The 19,925-nt window shown below is 44.0% G+C and overlaps 1 protein-coding gene and 1 long non-coding RNA gene across 2 annotated transcripts in view; one reads left to right on the top strand and one right to left on the bottom strand.

The window, feature by feature from the left end:
• LOC147020671 (uncharacterized) overlaps positions 1–4,124 on the bottom strand; it is a 105,328-nt gene extending 101,204 nt beyond the window's left edge. Inside the window, exons 1-2 of the long non-coding RNA XR_015061921.1 lie at positions 4,028–4,124; positions 3,080–3,211 (exon numbers count right to left, since the gene is read on the bottom strand). This is a non-coding gene — a long non-coding RNA (uncharacterized LOC147020671). The remainder of the gene's footprint in view (positions 1–3,079; positions 3,212–4,027) is intronic.
• The window catches only part of LOC147020669 (lumican-like), a 37,830-nt gene continuing 21,512 nt past the window's right edge, over positions 3,608–19,925 (top strand). The window contains exon 1 of the mRNA XM_085896200.1: positions 3,608–4,136. Coding sequence (XP_085752326.1) covers positions 3,809–4,136 — 328 coding nt within the window. The 5' untranslated portion in view covers positions 3,608–3,808. The remainder of the gene's footprint in view (positions 4,137–19,925) is intronic.

Genomic DNA, 19,925 nt, shown 5'->3' with positions numbered 1-19,925 from the left:
CGAGGTACGGTTCCTCGGTAGGTTACCCGCGCGGGTACTTTGGTATATCGATATTTGGCGATTGACCCTATTTCGTGCGGGTAGAATATGGACTGGGCCGTGGTGGGATTAAAAACCCACCCATGACTGGTTTCTGGCGTTGTTCCAGAAAGTCACGACTGGATTGTCCGTTCGGTGGGCGAAGCGACCGCTATTGGTTAGACGTGGTTGTTTGCACGCCGGTGGGCGGAAATCTACAACAATATGGAGATACATGTATGTATGTATGTATGTATATATATATATATATATATATATATATATATATATATATATATATATATATATATATATATATATATATATATATATATATATATATATATATAAACTCTGAGCACATGACCTGTAAGCAATAATACCCGTCTGCCTTACTGCCCATCAACGAAGAGGTGGGATTGCTGTCTGGTGTAATAATAAACCAAAACAGAGCCCTCCTGACTCAATAAATGCAAGCAACACAGCATGACAAAAGAAAATCCTTGGTCATTAAAATACTCGGGTATACCCTGCCGAAGCCATCTGGGTTGTTAATTTCTAAATTGAAGTGGCATTCGAAAAGTATCAAGAAAGCCGCATTATAAGGTTCAATCCATTGATTCGTTATAATCCTACTCAGAACTCTTCCCTGCAGGGTCTCTTGTTGTGTTTGTTCATATACCCTTGCAAGTCTTGAAATTCCGCTTCATTTGCTGACTCTGAGAATACTTCAAAGCACTCGGTCACTGAATCCATGCATGGACATTTGGGATTTTGAATTCCACAAGCACTGTGCACCAAGTGTTGCAACACCAACTGTCTAAGTCATCCCTCTGCCTTGTCTTCAGATGGGATCTCTGCAACTGCCATCTCTCTTGTATTTACTTTCAATGCCAACTTTGCAAGTGGAAAGCCCCCTTTTTGAAACTCGATGGTGTGGAGTATGTAAAGTAATGGGCTGAATAACTTTCCACTTTTGATTAATCATAATAAGGCCATAAGATTCAGTTGGAATATCCTGTTAAATAAATCTGGTCTGTCAATGGCATGTTGATGTGGCAGGAGACTTGACTGTATTTCAGGCCAACGTGGTTTACATGTACCAGTTAGGAAGAAGGTAAGTTTTTTTCAAATCTTGAAACTTTTTCCACGAGCCGTGGAAGAGCTAGCACGCTGAATGGATCAGGACGTAACAGACAAACACAGGATGCAATACTCGCATGCATGGGATGGACAAGCTGGATACAGAAGGAAACTCCAAGGAGGTGAAACTGGAAAATTGGAAGGAGGGGGATTTGGGCTCGGGTTAACGAGGGTAGAAAAGATCATATTTTTGGATTGGTGATAATCTGAGATTGTGGTGAACAGCTGTCTTGAAGATCTGGGGGGAAGAATGAGATTGAAGAGAATGTGCAAATCCCCACTTAATTCTGCAAACCAAAAAAAAAGAATTAATTCATTCATCCACACAAATAATCTGGTGCAGGAGAGGGAGGATGAGTTAAGCACCTCAGGTAGGGGTGGCAGTGAAGTAGTAGGAGTGCCAAGGAGCTGTTCACCACAAACCAAAACCGGGCTTAACACAATGGACACTGCTGGAAAACTTACAGATCAAAATGTGCAGCACGGGCAACTGTCTCTTCCGGTCTCATTGCTGGTTACACTCCAGCCTTTTTATAGTTTCTGGAACATCAGAACATAAGGAGACGTTCTTGCCTCTCGGGTTGAAGATTCGATCACCACTGCATGGTGAACATGTCGGGCAATAAACTGAATGCGAGGGTGGGGTAAGGAATGCCTGAAGTCACCATAGGTGTCATACTCCTCTTCCCCTGGAATTTCTGCCATCATCACATTGCTGATGCATTTTGGATGCATTTTAATTGATTTTACAACACATATAATGAAAACACCATTTACAATGTCAAGTGGCCCGACAAAGATATTCATTTCAGAAAATAAAATTTACAATTCAGATGATGGAACCTGATGCTATCTGCAATGTCCAGTCCATCTTTTATAAAGCACATTTGACCATATCAATACAAGTTAGGATAACAAAAGAACGTGCTTGGGTAATAAAGTCAGACACTCAATGAATCATTTTTTGAAAAACACAAAGAGAACCTTAAAATAACCTGGGATGTGGGGCATGGATTGATGGGGGACAACAACACAATATAAGAGAGAAAGGAGATTTGGGGAATGTTGGTGGAGTTGGGGAGAAAACGCAATGAAGAACGGTGTGGAGATAAGAGTAAACTCTGGGAGGTAAAGTGGGAATCTGAAAGAGGTATGAGGTGGGGGGGGGTGGAGAGAAGTTAAAATTTGTCCAATATTTGTACCGGTTATAATTAGATGGTCCATAATACACTTGCAAATGCAGTATGCTTACAATAGCTCCAAACATTAATAAGATGATCTTCCAGAGGTAAAAATCTTATACGGATGTTTCATTCTCTTAATAATACCATTCCTTTCACACCATAAATGCACATTGGGCTACCAATGCAGTTTATTATTTTATATATACAGAGGCAAGGCTCATGGAAGAGCTAGAACACTGAACAGAGCAGGAGACAACAGAACAAAAGGTACAGCAGAGAGAGAGAGGTAAACACCAACAGTGGGGTTGAAGGACAAAATAGGGGGAAGATGTGGACAAGCAATGGGTGTGGGGAGGACACATCGGGTGGACAAGATGGACACAGAAACAAACTCTCAGTTTGGAAAAAAGTAGAAATTTGGGAGGATATGGGGAGGGGGGGGTTAACTGGGGTACAAATTATCATGTTTTTTGATTGGGGTGGGGGGGGGTTAATCTGTGATGGTGGTGAACATCTGTCTTGAAGACTTGGAGGGAAGAATAAGATTGGAGAGAATATGGTAGTTGGTTCCACAGGTGGGAAAAAGAGGAAAAAAAAAGGGGAAAAAAAAAGTTTGCCCACAGGTGCCCAGCAGAGACCTCGAGTGGAGGGGGGGAAGCGGAGGAAGCATAGAAAGAGCAGAGTACAAGACCAGACCAGAAAGGATCGCCGGTAGAGATTGAGAATCCACCGACCTGTCTGCGATGGGAAAATGATACGTCCAAAAGCTGTCTTGAAGACCTGGATCAGGATGCTGTCTTGAAGACTTGGATCAGGACGCTGTCTTTCAGAATTTGGCAAGGAGTCCAATCCTGGATGTGTTTCCACTGCAATGCAGGTTACCCCAAATGGTTGTTACCCCAGTACACTGGTATGCATTTCATCAACCTCAAAAGGATGACAAGCCGAATCAACCCCACCTGGTGTTAATTCAACAGCTGACAGGCTTGAACCCAGGACCCTTAAGTTCCAAGCCAGCCACCTTAACCACTAAGCTAACACCAAACAATTTATGCTATTAAATATACCTTTATATACATTTGGCCTACAAGCATTGCTTTTATACATTTACAGCTTTCTAGGGGACATTTCTAGCTGGGGGATTTTAAAATCATTCACCTCTATTTATTGATTTGTTTGGTCTAAATTGTGATTTGCAATCACCACAACTCACTGTAGTTCAAACCCTGAGCATGGTCTTCGGTAGCTTTGTTTGAGATTAAAAGTACTCATCGACAAGATAAAATGGTTGATTCAAAGTTTATGCACGAAAGGTCCTTTAACTTAGTCCTTAAGTAAAAATGGATGGCACCATGAATTCCAGGGAATGCAGAAAACTTAGGAAACCAATAACACAGAGAATCAAGATCTTTATACACCTATATTATTCAAGCAGAGGAAGACCATAAAGTAGACAGATACCAATGAATTGGCTCATAAAGCACAAGGGCTGTGATGAGCTATTAACATTGCTCTTGCAGGAAAAAAAAAATGTTTTCTTCCAAAGTCAATTTCAAAAGTTCAGAATTCTTGCAACAGTGCCAATAGAAAGCTCGACCAAATTATACATACATGCAAAACTGGGACGTCCACGTACTCACAAGGACACCCATGTCTCATCATCCACGCACACAGGCACTCACAAACCCGTGAAAGACAAAAAAGGGAATTTCTTGCTGCCCTCCTTGCCAGTGCCCAAAGTCTTGATGCCGTGCACTTCAAATTCTGAATCTGGTGCCTGGAAAACCACAGGTAAATATCCTTTTTGTTTTACTTCTTAGTTTTAGCAAGCTTGTCATCAGGTAACATATTTTATGGTATCAAGGTAAATGTTGTTCATTAACAAATATGAATCGTTTTCTGATTTTCCTGACTGATTTTTTTTTGCCCAACCTTTGTTCAAAATGGAAAATGAAGTACTTTCAGAAAGTTCTCATATTGATGGACAATACTCACAATGGTCCAAAAAACGACGTTTTAAATATTTTTTCTCAAGCTGTAAGTATATATAAATAGTAAGAAAAAAACAAAATCTGAATCTATACGTCTCATGATGCTTTTTTGGCATATCTCATCTTGAATGTCTCAATATTCTCAACTTTGTCAATTTAGTCTCTTTTTGGCAATTAATGACGAATACATTAGAGTATAAAACTTATAATGCGAATAATCAAACAACAAAACATAAATACATGAGTGAATAAGTAAACGAAGGTTTTCTGTTTTAAAATAAAAACGATTTTCCTATTATTCCAGAAAAATTCCTCTGAAAGACTGTTTGTCTCAACGAGACTACAATATAAACTCAATGGTATTCATGGAATAGTGACCCTGCGCAGCCTTAAAAAAGGACTTGGTGCGAGCCAACTCTTCTGCAACAAATTTGTAAGTGCATCGATCTACACTTCGAAGGTAAATGTGTACAAATTATACTTTGAAAAGTCCGCTACAGAGTACATTCATAAGCCTTTACAAAGTAACTTTTATTCTCATTGTCGAGTGTTTTCATAACTACCAAGGCTGATAAAGACGCCACAATAGATCGCTAAAGTATAAATTGGGAAATCGCTGAAACGCCATATTGTACGTCTTCTTCATATTCTTCTTATTCTTCAAATTTTTCACCAGCCGAGTACAATAAAGGCTGAAGCAATTACAACAAGCAAACGCAAAGATGAAGTAATCAGGACGAACCTGGATAGGATTTCGGTTTCATCTGCTACTCCTCCACACACAAACCCATCCAGGTACAGCCAAGTGAGACATATACAGAAAAAAATAAATCAAAAGTCTCACTATGTCTCTCCGAAAGGACCGTTTGGAACCCCCCCCCCCCCCCATGTACTTTCTCAACAATCCTCTGGAAGAAGTCCTTTCATTCAAGCTGCTGGGTCTCACTATCTGCCATGATCTTTCCTGGGAAAGCCACATTTCCAACCTGGCCTCCAAAGCCAGTCGCCGACTGGAAATCCTCCGTCGTGCAAAATCCTTCAGCCCACCTGAGCTCCTGTCTGCAGCCTGATGGAGTACTGCTCTCCCCTCTGGGCTGGTGCTCCTGCCTCTCACCTTTCTCGGCTTCACGCTGTGGAAAACAAAGCATTTAGGAATATTGTTATCTCCTGCAGTGAGGCTGAGTGTTTGGGCCTCTCACTCTCTCACCGCAGGCAGGTTGGTGGTATTTCTGTCTTCTACCGTCTCCTCTACTGTCTTCTACCTTTCTACCGTCATGCGTCTGATCAGGTGGAAATTTAAAACATATATTCCCACATCACTACTCGATCATAATTTTGAAGTTTCACCTTGATTGATGCAGCAGTTCAAGAGAGAGTGAATTTTTAAAATATTTTAAGCCATGTGACCTATCAATATTATTCGTGAACACCTTGGTATAACCAAGGCTTGGGGAACATGTGTGTGAAGTTTCCCCTCGATCTGTCCAGCTGTTTCGAAGAAGATTTTTGAATGTTAAAAAAATGCCCATCACACCACGTGACCTATGACGTCATAATTATCATTATAACATTCTACATGAGTCGTCGCAACTATGGTGAAAATTTCGTGTCAGTCCGACTTGCGGTTGTAGAGAAAATGGAAAATCAAAATGCAGACACGTACCTATGTTCTACTTACGTCCGTGACCAATTGCTTAACCACACTTTTCGCTTCATGAGCGTGGGCTAATTAGGGTTTGAAATAATTAATTACAATTTTGTGGATGCACGGTGATTGCTTGGATAATCAGTACATGTTGTATCGCTGCGATGCATGATTGCCTTGAAGGGAATCAGCTTGATGACCATTCCAGAACTTGACAATACTTATGTGAATAATCATGGATCATTTATTTAATTGATCTCCATTCCAAGCCTTCTGAGCAGGACATCAACGTCAAACTCGATATCTGTGATCACAAAACGATTGCAAAGGGTAAGCCTTCCCCGAAGCGTACCCTTGGTGACTGCCCACAATTTACCCTTGATATAATGATGGCCAAATATTTTTTTGAACCACCACATGCCCTTGACCTTCAACATTTAGGGACAGAGTGTAAATTAGAAAATGTGTCCACATCTCCAATCTATCCATAAAACACACATCATGAAAATTGGAGGAAAATTATTAAAGTTAGGATCAAAAATGTGTTTTTTGTTAATGAGGTCACAATCCGACTAAGTAGGTCAAGGACACGAATCAAATATCAGGTGCACAACATCAGTTCAGGTACGCTATCATGAAGCAAAAACATTTTGGAAAAAAGCAAGTGGTCTTTGAGATTCCATGTTGGCAAAATTGAGCGATGACAAAAAAGACGTGTTGTTTTTTTCAGACCGCCAATTTGAACTTTAACTCGGAGGGGTGAGACGTAAGTTAACCATAAATGCGGCTTTGCTCTAAGCTATCTTGAAAGGGCAATTTCGATGTGATTGGATAAACCTTCCTCGGTTGTGGTGAAAAATGTTTAAATGTCTATAATTTGGTCATGACCTTTTGTGCTTCCCTCTACCACCCCTCTTGCTCCTGCTCCCTTTGTTATATGTTCTGTGTTCACAATTGTACGAACCTCAATAATGTATACAAAACAAAAGACATTAAATTAGGTCAAGGTCAAAAAATTAGGTCAACCCTGTATACTTTATACTTGCGTTGTTGATGTAAAATTTCATTCTGAAAGTCCCAGCCGGCTTCAAGATACAGCTCGGAAATTGATACGTAAAGTTTGGAAATTGGAGTGTTGAGAGTGCAGGAAGAAAAAAAAAACATTCTAAATGGTTGTTTAGTACTCCAAGGGGTCAAATAAACTCTGTGGTACCTTTAAAAATTGGGGCACCAATTGCTGAAGCAAATCCTACAAAAGAAAAATAAGCCTTCCCCTATGCTGTAGAGTATAGGGGAGGCTTATTTATTCATTCAATTCAAGACATACCTCATACGAACCATAGTGTCCTTGATATATCCCTTCGGCTGAGATGGACGTTAAACTGGATGTCCCGTCTGCCGGCATTAGGTGGTGAACGTTAAAGATCTCGTGTCTTTTCTGATGAGGAGGTGAGCTATCACCAGCACCATGAACAAATTCTAAGTTACTGTCACCCACAGTCAAGTATTCTGTGTCAGAGTGACACCGTGTTTTCGTCGAGTGTTCTGAATCTGAGAGACAATGCGTTTTCAAACCATTTCAGACAGTGTGGGATTTTATAGCATGTGCCATTTTTGCAATGTCTAATTTAAGTTGATTTATATCTTGAATGTGGCTTCCACCCAAGTTAGCTGAGCCCATTCCTGAGGGTGTATCTGTGTACTATAATCTATACATTTTCATTATACTAAAAGTGGATCATCTTGGTTCTAGACGAGCAAGGTTTCTCGACGAGCCATGATACACTCAGGAGCTGTGTAAACAGTATAGGAATCAAATTAATTAGCAATGATTGGACAGAATTACTGCCAATTTGATGTCTTCATCAGCAAGACATAATATTCAATGCTCTTGCAAAAGGCCTTGTTAATTTTTTTTGTCTTAAATTTGGAGGACACCAAGATAGATTCATTTATTATTCTTCTTCAGTCGAATGCTTCCACAGCAATCACCAATTAAATTTTTCAAATTCTGACATTGCTTTGCATTTTTTTTGTTCTTTCTTCAGTAATCCATTTAATCCCATTTATTGAAGAGGAAAAAAACCAGAGTTGGTGCCAGAAAAAAACCAGAGTTGGTGCCAAAGCCACCCAATGCTCGCCTGTTTATACATTTATCGTTATAAAAAGACTCGTCTAATAATTAATTAATATTTTTTTATAAAGCATTGCAGTGAAGTCTGATCCAAATAATTTTTAAGCAATATTTGTATTTGTATATTTGTATATTGTAATCAGTAACAAGAGCGCAAGTGAGCACAATATACGCCCGAACAAGAAGGTATATACAGAATTGTGCTACTACATGGAAAACAGCATACTGGTTGCCATGGCAACCACTTTAGATGACTGATGTACGTCGCGACAAACCGTCTCCACAGTCTGTGCCGATGTACCAAAGATGAAACGTGAAAGTTGAAAACTTTTGGAGTTAGAGTGTGGACAGGAACGGATGTAAAACAGCATCCTGGTTGCCATGGCAACCACTTTAGATGACGAGCGTATGTCACGACACACCATCTCCACAGTCTGTACCTATGTACCAAATATGAAACATGAAAGTTGAAAAATTTGGGAGTTAGAGTGCGGAGAGGAACAGATGGAAAACAGCATCCTGGTTGCCATGGCAACCACTTTAGATGACGAACATATGTCGCGACACACTGTCTCCACAGTTTGTACCTATGCACCAAATATGAAACATGAAAGTTGAAAACTTTGGGAGTTACAGTGCGGACAGGAACGGATGGAAAACAGCATCCTGGTTGCCATGGCAACAACTTTAGATGACGAACATATGACACGACACACCGTCTCCACAGTCTGTGCCGATGTACCAAATATGAAACGTGAAAATTGAAAACTTTGGGAGTTAGAGGTTTTTTTTTTTTTTTTGTATACCTTGGTCGAGGCTCGTATGAGAGCAAACACACAACTCACAGCAAGGAGGCATGAGACAAGAGGGGCGGGAGTGGAAGGGACAAAACAGTGGGGAACAGACACATTAGGTGAACTGTGGAAGGGAGAGGGATGGGGATGGGACGGGGAACATGGCGAAGAGAAGATGGACATTTCAGGGACTTTCAGGAAGGAAAGCAGGAGAAATGAAGGAAGTGGGCTTGGGTGGATTATCGGGGGTAGAAAAGATCGAGGATTTGGATGGGGGAAGATAAGAGGTGGTGGTGAACAGCTGTTTTGAAAGCCTGGAGGGAAGAATGGGAAAGAATAGAGTGAGGAAGTTTATTCCAAAGGCAGGAAAAAAGAGGAATGAAAGAGTGAAGATGAGCAGTGATTCGTGATTTTGGTAGTTTTAACAGAAGGGGGTTGTTGGCGGACCTTGAGCGCCCTGTGGAAATGTGGTGGGGACAAATCGCAGAGAGAGCAGGGGGGGGCGAGGCTGGAGAGGAGTCGGTAGAAGACAGAAAGACCACCGACCAACCTGCGGTGATTGAGTGAGAGGCCCAAAGACTCAGCTTCATTGCGGGAGATGCCGATGATCTTAAAAGCCCTGGTTTCGACAGCGTGAAGTCGAGAAAGGTGGGAGGCAGGAGCACCAGCCCAGAGGGGAGAGCAGTACTCCATCAGGCTACGGACAAAAGCTTTGTAAGTGGTCAGGAGCTCAAGAGGGCCGAGGAAGGACTTAGCACGATGGAGGATTCCCAGTCGGCGACTGGCTTTTGAGGCAAGGTTGGAAATGTGACTTTCCCAGGAAAGGTCATGGCAGATAGTGAGACCTAGAAGCTTGAAAGAAAAGACTTCTTTCAGAGGATTGTTGAGAAAGTGGATGGGGGGGTTTTGTAAACGGTCCTTTCGAAGAGACATAGTGAGAGTGTGAGATTTGTCTGGATTGAAAGACATGTTCCACGTGTTGGACCACATTGGACCAGTGTGTTGGACCAGAGTGCGGAGAAGAACAGATGGAAAACAGCATCCTGGTTGCCATGGCAACCACTTTAGATGACGACCGTAAGTCACGACACACCGTCTTCACAGTCTGTACCTATGCACTAAATATGAAATGTGAAAGTTGAAAACTTTGGGAGTTAGAGTGCGGAAAGTGGCGGATGGAAAACAGCATCATGGTTGCCATGGCAACCACTTTAGATGACAAGCGTATGTCGCCACACACCGTCTCCACAATCTGTACCTACAGTGGGGAGAACAAGTATTTGATTCACTGCCGATTTTGCAGGTTTTCCCACTTGCAAAGCATGTAGAGGTCTGTAATTTTTATCATAGGTACACTTCAACTGTGAAAGACAGAATCGAAAACAAAAATCTTGAAAATCACATTGTATGATTTTTAAATAATTAATTTGCATTTTATTGCATGAAATAAGTATTTGATACATCAGAAAAACAGAACTTAATATTTGGGACAGAAACCTTTGTTTGCAATTACAGAGATCAGACGTTTCCTGTATTTCCTAACCAGGTTTGCACAGACTGCAGCAGGGATTTTGGCCCACTCCTCCATGCAGATCTTCTCCAGATCCTTCAGGTTTCAGGGCTGTCGCTGGGCAACACAGACTTTCAGCTCCTCCAAAGAGTTTCTATTGGGTTGGCCACTCCAGGACCTTGAGATGCTTCTTACGGAGCCACTCCTGAGTTGCCATGGATGTGTGTTTCGGGTCATTGTCATGCTGGAAGACCCAGCCATGCCCCATCTTCAATGCTCTTGTTGAGGGAAAGAGGTTGTTGGCCAAGATCTCGCGATACATGGCCCCATCCATCCTCCCCTCAATACAATGCAGGCGTCCTGTCCCCTTTGCAGAAAAGCATCCCCAAAGAATGAAGTTTCCACCACCATGCTTCACGGTTGGGATGGTGTTCTTGGGGTTGTACTCATCCTTCTTCTTCCTCCAAACACGGCGAGTGGAGTTTAAACCAAAAAAGCTCTATTTTGGTCTCATCAGACAACATGACCTTCTCCCATTCCTCCTCTGGATCATCCAGATGGTCATTGGCAAACTTCAGATGTGCCTGGACATGCACTGGCTTGAGCAGAGGGACCTTGCGTGCGCTGCAGGATTTTAATCCATGACGGCGTAGTGTGTTACTAAATAAGAACAGAGTTCAATTTGTTCGACCACTTTATTAGCGTGGAACGACAATAATCAAACAAGTATTGAACAGGTTGAAACACCCACAACATCCCTGGCTCCGGGTCAGGCTGCGCATGCGCACTGGCACAGGGGACCGTCGATATGTGGAATTACCGTAAAGTACAATGTTCTCTATCTCCCTCCGAGTCTTTATTATGTTAATAGATAAAGGCTGAGAAAATATTAAGTTTAATGAATGAACAAAAGTTGATATCGCCCATCGTGTGACTATTCCATGGAGTAGTCCTTGTGCCAGGCAGGCACGCTGGTCGCTCTGGTGGATCGGCGTTGACCTATTGCTGGTGCTGGTGGTGTCACATCGGGCCCCAGTGGGGATGGGGCTCTCGGGGTTTCAGGGGCCGATGGTGGCGTCTGAAGGATCGCGCGCCTCAGTGTGCCTCATCCTGGTGCTGCTGGCGTGTCTGAAACGGGTGTCGTCTTGCGCCGGGGTGTGCATACTGACGTCAGTGCCGGCGTGGGCCCCGTTGGCGTCGCAGATGTCACGGGTTCGCTGTCGAGGTCAGGCAGTTGCGGTGTTACAACGGGTGCAGGTACAGTGATGCGGGTTGCTAGATCATCATAGATAGACCGGGGTGGCAGCTGGTCATTGCGAACTGGGCTAAACTTGCGCAGGAATTTCCTGTTCCGAAGTGTGACTCTGCCCGAGCCGTCGATCTTGATCACGTATTGGTCGTGTTGGCATACCTCCACGATACTGTCTGTCTTGTCCCATTTTTTTGGGTGGAATCCTGTCTGGTTCTGTACGCGGACTTGGTCCCCTACAGCAAGTGGCGGAAGGCGTTTGGTGTGTTCTGCCCAGGTGTCGGCTGTGCGGATATGACGTTTGCGGAGGGCCTCCTCCCTCGCTTTCAGGGTCTCATGCCAAGTGTCGTGCGGTCTGTACTTCCCGGGGATAATTGGGATGAAATCGCGTATTGGGCGGCCAAAGACACACATTGCCGGGGAGATCTTCGTGTCAGGGTCAGGCGTGTTACGATATTGTAGTATCGCTCTCTGCACAGCGTCAGTGTCAAGTTCTCCCTGCGGGCTGGTGTTGTCTGTGATAAGTCGTTTCATTGTCTTAACTCCAATCTCCGCGCGACAGTTGCTGTGAGGGAAGGCCGCCAATGACAAGCGGTGGTGTACGCCCCATCTTTGCAGGAATGACCTGGTCTCGGTGGAGGTGAACTCCGGTCCCCCATCCGATGCGAGCTCTTCTGGTGTCCCGTACGTCACGAAGGCGCGACGTAAGTGGTTTATGAGTCCGGCGGCGCCACCCGTCGACTTTGAGATGATCGGCCAGTTCGAGTATCTGTCCACCGTCACAAGGTAGTGTGCACCCCTGTCTACAAAGAAGTCCGAGCATACTGCCCGAAAGGGGTAAACGACCGGGATAGGTGGAGTTGGTGGCGCTCCAGGCTGTGATGGTGCCATCCGGTGGTAGTGTTCGCAGTTTTTCCGAGTGGCGCTGATGTCGGCCGACATGCCTGGCCAGAATACAGAGGATTCTGCGCGGGCGGTCATCATTGATACGCCCTGGTGGGCAGCGTGTAGGGCGCTCAGCACATCGCCGCGGAGTGAGGGTGGTATGACTACTCGGTCCTTGTATAGGATCACTCCATCTGTCGATGTAATGTTCTCGCGGTACTGGTGATAGTCGCGAATTGTCTCTGGCATCTCGATTTTTGAGTCGGGGATGCCGTTCATTGTCATTCCCTCCAATATGTGCATATCGCCATCGCTGCTGGTGGCTTCCCTGACGCGATCCCATGTTACTGATCGCAATGATTCGAGGCCCGCGGCGCACCATGCCAGGTTGTCCTCCTCGACGTCGTCGTCATACTCCGGCTCAGTTTGGCGTAGGAGAGACAGGACGTCGGTGTGCGTGCTTGGTTGGAGGTGGGTCGCTATGGTGGCATTGTCATCTGGAAGGTTCATGAGTGGAGGTCGCGTGGTGCCGACCGGCCTGCACGACATGGCATCTGCCGCCTTGTTCTTCATGCCCGGGATATGTATGATGCGGAAGCGATAACGCAGGGTCTTCTCCTTGAGGTTCCTGAGGCGGGGGTTGGGTATGTCGTCAAGTGCTCTGTCGGAAAGGAGTTTCAGCAGTGGTTTGTGGTCTACCGCAACGACCAGGTTCTCGCAGCCCAGTACGAAGTAGCGCGCCTTGTCCAAGGCGTCCGCGACTGCGAGAGCCTCGCCCTCTATGGGCGCGTATCTTCTGCCGCGTGTGTAAATCTGCTGCCGACCAGGGTTATTTTCCATCCATCAGTGCAGCAGAATGGTCTTACTGGCACGCATCGGCAGTGCTTTTGAAGCAACCAGAATCGGATTCCCTCCTTCGACCAGTCCGTGGCGATGCATGTTGGCTTAGTTTTGTCAAATATGCGGACACCGTGTTCGATTTCTTGTACGATTTCTTTCAACTCGCGGAATATGTCCTCTAACTCCATGGACCACTGGAAGCGTTCTCCACTTTTCAGGAGCTTCCGGAATGGCTGCATTCGTTCGGCCATACTAAAGGCGTATGCCACCTGGTTGACAAGCCCAAACCACGATCTGACGTCGGTGATGTTACGCGGTTGTGGGAAATCGTGGATTACTTCCAGGTAGCGGCTGCACGGTCGCACGTCGGTCATGGTGATGGTGAAGCCTGCGAAGTCCACCGTGGGTGCGTTGAAGACAAACTTCTCCGGGTTGAGGATGATTCCATTCCGGCCGCATATATCCAGCCATTGGACCACCTGGAAGTAGCTCCCTTCAATCGTGTCTGACCATAGTAGCGTGTCATCTACGCACTTGGTCTTGTTACCAATGTCCGCGACGATCTCATCGTATCGTCGTGAGTAACCGTCCCCCGATGCCATATACCCTTGTGGGGCAGATAGGTACCGGTAGCGCCCCCATGGAGTGATGAAGGTCGTCTTGTGGTGGTCGTCCTCGTGTAGGCGGATGCTATGGTAACCGTTCCATGCGTCGAATACTGTCTTGCGCTTCCCGTTAGGTACGCGTCTCGCCTGGTGGAATGGGGATTGGGTGTGGTGGGTCTCGCGGAACGCATGCTTGTTCAAGGCCTGAAAGTCGACGGTGCGTCGCGGCTTGCCATTCTTTTTCGCGCAAATTACCATGCAGTGACACCATGTCACCGGCGTGCCGACGGGTACTTCCTCCAACACGCCGAGCCGAACGTCCTGGTCGAGGCCTGCTTTTACCTCATCTTGCCAATGTATGGCCATGGAGATGGGAGTGTGATGGGCAACCGGTGTCGCGTTCTCACTGAGCATAAGACGTAGTGGCGGGCCGGTCATTCTCGGTAGTGGCTGGTGTGGGCACGTGTTGAATGTGCTCTGAGCATACATCCTGAGTAAATGTGACTGTAGTGCCTCTCTGTTGGCCTCGGTCGCTGGCATGGGGAGTGCGGTCGGCTTGGTCAGCGGCTCCGCGCGTCGCGGGCAGTCGCACAATTCCGAGGTTGTCAGATTCACCTCTCCGAGTGTCGGGAATCTGTCCGAGATCATTCCCAGGTCCAAGCAGGCCGCGCGGGAGAGGAATATGCGGTCCGAAGAGTCCGTCACGTACGCGATTTGGCGAGTCTCCAATCTCCGAGCGTCATCACTGTTACCGGCGAATCTGACTACCACGGCTCCGAGGATACGAATTCCTTTGTTGTTTGCGGCCTTCATGGTCATGGATACAGGTATGAGGTCCTCAGTACTCAGGCCCATTAGTTGGACGACTTTAATGCCGATCAGGCAGCTCTGGCACCCCGTGTCTGCCATAGCGGGTAGGGTTACCGCGCGGGTGTGTTTCAGGAGGTTAAAACCCAGCGCTTTGTAATCCTCGCGCTTGTTGGTGAGAAATCCAAACTCACTGTCGACGTTCTCATGGTCCGTTTTCACCCAGTCGTGTCCTCCTCAGCACCGACGATCTTTACTCGACTGCATCAAGTTGTTTGATTATAAATAAGAACAGAGTTCAATTTGTTCGACCACTTTATTAGCGTGGAACGACAATAATCAAACAAGTATTGAACAGGTTGAAACGCCCACAACATCCCTGGCTCCGACTCAGGCTGCGCATGCGCACTGGCACGGGGGACCGTCGATATGTAGAAGTACCGTAAAGTACAATGTTCTCTAGTTACTTCTGGTTTTCTTTGATAATGCGGTCCCAGCTCTCTTCAGGTCATTGACCAGGTCCTGCCGTGTAGTTCTGGGCTGATCCCTCACCTTTCTCATGATCATTGAGGCTCCACGAGGTGAGATCTTGCATGGAGCCTCAGACCGAGGGAGATTGACTGTTATCTTGAACTTCTTCCATTTTCTAATAATTGCGCCAACAGTTGTTGCCTTCTCACCAAGCTGCTTGCCTATTGTCCTGTAGCCCATCTCAGCCTTGCGCAAGTCTACAATTTTGTCCCTGATGTCCTTAGACAGCTCTCTGGTCTTGTCCAATGTGGAGAGGTTGGAGTCTGATTGATTGAGTGTGGACAGCTGTCTTTTGTGCAGATAACGAGTTGAAACAGGTACAGTTAATACAGAAAATGAGTGGAGAATGGGAGGGCTTCTTAAAGACAAAACTAACAGGTCTGTGAAAGCTGGAATTCTTACTGGTTGGTAGGTGATCAAATACTTATTTCATGCAATAAAAGGCAAATTAATTATTTAAAAATCATACAATGTGATTTTCAGGATTTTTATTATAGATTCCGTCTTTCACAGTTGAAGTGTACCTATGATAAAAATTACAGACCTCTACGTGCTTTGTAAGTGGGAAAACCTGCAAAATCGGCAGTGTATCAAATACTTGTTCTCCCCACTGCATGTCCCAAATATGAAATGTGAAAGTTTAAAACTTTGGGAGTTACAGTGCGGACAGGAACGGACGGACAGTCAGACAGACAGACGGACGGACAGACAACACATAATACGCCCCGATATATATACATATATATATATATATATATATATATATATATATATATATATATATGTATATATATCGGATGTATAAAAAATAGTGTGGTGGCTAAAAACATGAGAAAGGAAAAAATAACTTGCACCAAAGATTTTAACATTTTCACGCTCACGCTCACACCGGGGGTATCGCTTTAGCTCTCTGTTCTTCGAACAGGCGAGCTAATAATGAAATGTTAGATTATGGACTGGGAAGAGAGGAATGTGTGAGGTTTGATGATTGTTAGGTCCGCAGCCTGCTCCAGAAGTATAAACAAGAAAACTCGGTAGAGCACATACCTTCTTTGCCAGGATTAACAGTTTACGTTTTGTATCCCACTGATGGGCTGTATCTGAACCAAAATCTAATCTGCTTGTTCTCATCACCAAACCAACTCTTCCCCAACTTTTTGAGATTTCATTATATATATATATATATATATATATATATATATATATATATATATATATATATATATATATATATATATTGTATATCGTTTTTGGCCCTATCAATTTTAGAATTGAGGCCTATGTTGACCTTTTGATCTTAAAAATAATTGGTGGTTGAATTCATTGACCTGATGTGAAGATCACGTTCACATTTCAAGTCAATCCGATGAAAATTGGCAATTTTACAAATTATGGCCTACTAGTGCGGGCCCGTACGTGCGTGCCCGTAGGTGCGTGCCAGTATGTGCAGCTTCGTTCCTTCGCTCTCGTAAACGACGACCGGATTGGGGCAATTTTCAATTAGATCGGACCAACCGTATCATAAATGGCCATAACTTGGGAAACACCTGGGAAACATACTCAGGTCCCCAGCGTCAATTGAGACGTCATATCAAACGAAGAATAAGAATTGTGACACCGCCTCTCTCTCCCCCCTCGTCTCACCCCGCCTATCTCCCCCCCTCCTCTCTCGCCCCCCTCTCTCTCTCTCTCACCCCCACTCTCACCCCCTCTCTCGCCCCCTTCTCTCTCCCCCCTCTTGAATTGTGATCCCCCTCTCTCTCACCCCCCATCTCTCCCTTCCCTCTCTCGCCCTCTTCTCTCCCCCCCCCTCTTCCCCCCTCCTCTCTCACCCCTCTCTCTGTAAATATATTCTCAAATGTCTACCAAGCACAGCAATTAATTCAAACCTTGGGAAAAAACAGCTTTCAAACCCTTGGGAAACAGCTGTTTCCCTTGGGAAAATTCAAACCTTGGGATTAATTAATAATTTGAACAATTCAAACCTTGGGAAAAAACAGCTTTCAAACCTGGGGAAACACTTGGGAAACAGCTGAAACGGATGAAGAACGATATCAAACCTTGAAAAGGCACATACTCAGGTCCCCAGCGTCGATTGTGACGTCATACCAAACGAAGAAGAAGAATTGTGACGTCAATCGTGCAAAAAAAAGCAAATAAATAAATAAATATTAATTGTGCCGTCATTCGTGACGTCATAGCACCGTGTCCTGTCATTGGTTGACAGACGTTATTGGTCATTATTGGTTGACAGACAATATATAGGTCGTTATTGGTTGACAGACATTGGTGATTGTATCACCTTATTCTTTTTATTACTGCCAATTATTGTGCTATTATTATCATTATTATTATTAATATGTTATCATTATTCTAAGATATCTTTGGGAAAAAATGGCATGATGAGGTGGAACGACACTTCAGCTGCGATATATACACCTTTCCAACACTGAAAAAAGCAATAAAATGGCCGTAACTTGGGAACCGCTCGTCCGATTAATATCAAACCTTGAAAAGGCACATCCGCGGGTCCCCGGCAATATTCCTGGCAAGTTTCAATCAGATCGGACTGGCGGTTGTCGATTAACGGCGGTCGCACACACACACACACACACACACACACACACACACACACACACACACACACACACATTGCTGGAATTATAGATAGATGTTGACCTCAAAGGTAGGTGGTGGTTGAATTCAGTGACCTGATGTGAAAATCTTCAAATTTCAAGTCAATCCGATGAAAATTGAGGATTTTATAAATTTCACCTATCGTTGACCTTTTGGCCTATATTGACCTCAAAAATAATCGGTAGTTTAATTCAGTGACCTGACACGCAAATGCTCTTCAAATTTCAAGTTAATCAGATTAAAATTGAGGATTTTAGAAATTTGGCCGATGTTGACATCAAAAATAATCGGTGGTTGAATTCCGTGAACTGATATGCAAATACTGTTCAAATTTCAAGTCAATCAAATGAAAAGTGAAAATTTAAGAAATTTGAAAAAGTTGTTGACCTTTGGCCTATGATGACCTTTTGTCCTTTTGACCTCAAAAATCAATAGAATTCTGTCGGACTACCAACTCCACCGTTTGGTGAAGTTTTGTGAAGTTTAAAATTGTACCTCGAGGTGATTTAAGGTGAGCGGACAGACAAACAAATGGAAGTGATCGACATACTTGTGAAAAAAATTTTTTTCCAAGTACCAAACAAACAAACAGACAGACAGACAGGGGTGAAAACATAACCTCCATCCACCTTCGGTGGTGGAAGTAAAAATATAAAATATATAATTTAGATAAAATATTCCAATTATACAAAAATTTATGCAGAAATTCTATTCATATTTGGGAAAAGTGATGTAAAAAAATTAGTAATTTATGCAATATCACTTTTTATAATGGACCACTGTCTGACGGACCACCCTCGAGCAAAGCAAAAATTCACCAGACCCTTCATAATGTGTTTTCATTCACTTCAGAATGTGACCAGACCTTAACTCATTTGATTATCACACAAAGGTAAAGGCATGCTTATGTGATCACTATGCTGATACTGCTACTACTACGACCATTACTACTGCTACTACTAATACTACTGCTACTACTACTACTACTAATAATAATAATAATAATACTTTATTTGCCCCAATTTTTCCCACTTTCTGTGGGGTCAGCTGGGAAATGCTTTTGTCCCAAGTGTTTCACAAACTGGCTGGCCAGACCTCACATTTCACGAAAGGTGGCTCCAGGGTGCCAATGGTAACTTGCCTACTGTTCACGAAAAACACGACAAGATATCCACCAAAGGTCATTTCTGGCACCTACAGTAGGTCTTCAAGCTCAACATCTTTCCGAGGGATGGTGCAAATTTGATCCCTCGCCCTGCCTGCGAAACACCAGGATGACGGTTCTAGCTGTGTTGAACTGAACCCAGGCTAGACAGATCAGAAGTTAGTGTATATACCTCGAGGCTACTCTTCCATCCCCACACTATCACCAACAGTGGCACAAATTCCGAGTAAAGCAGCTATGTGTGGGCAATGGCTCAAATATGAATGGAAGAAGCCCAGATAGGCTTCGTTGCCATCGTCATGACAGACTTTTTCCAAGCACATTGCTCGCAGGAAAGTTCACCGAGCAGGATTTCATCTGTATTTGGAAACTTAAGCTCCACTGGAAACTCTCAGCCTCATTCTGTCTTGCTCCATTGGATATTCTATCCACAACTAAGATGATTGTTCAACAAAACGGATCACAGAATCATTCCCATTGGGCAGTCACCTCGGAGCCATATTTTCTTAACACAAAGTTTGTACAACTCCCTGAATGAAAAGAATTTTGTTGCGTTTATTGGAAAGTTTTTTTCTTTTTTAGAATGTTCCAGAAAACCAACACATTACTTTATACTTTCTGATGATCATATATTTGTCAATATCTTTTAACAGGTAATCTGTTGATAAATTGATCGTTCCCTTTTCACATATTATCCAATATGATGACCTGTTTGAAGTGAAAAATCAAAATTTCAAAATATCTGATCACAAATTTAATTTTACACTTTACATCTTTCTACGAATTC

This window comes from Eptatretus burgeri, chromosome 9 (assembly GCF_056783735.1).
Source record: "Eptatretus burgeri isolate ZD-2024b chromosome 9, Ebu_testis_v1, whole genome shotgun sequence".
NCBI classification, from domain to species: domain Eukaryota; kingdom Metazoa; phylum Chordata; class Myxini; order Myxiniformes; family Myxinidae; genus Eptatretus; species Eptatretus burgeri.
Note: the sequence above shows the minus strand (reverse complement) of the source record. Positions and strands in the feature narration are given on the sequence as shown.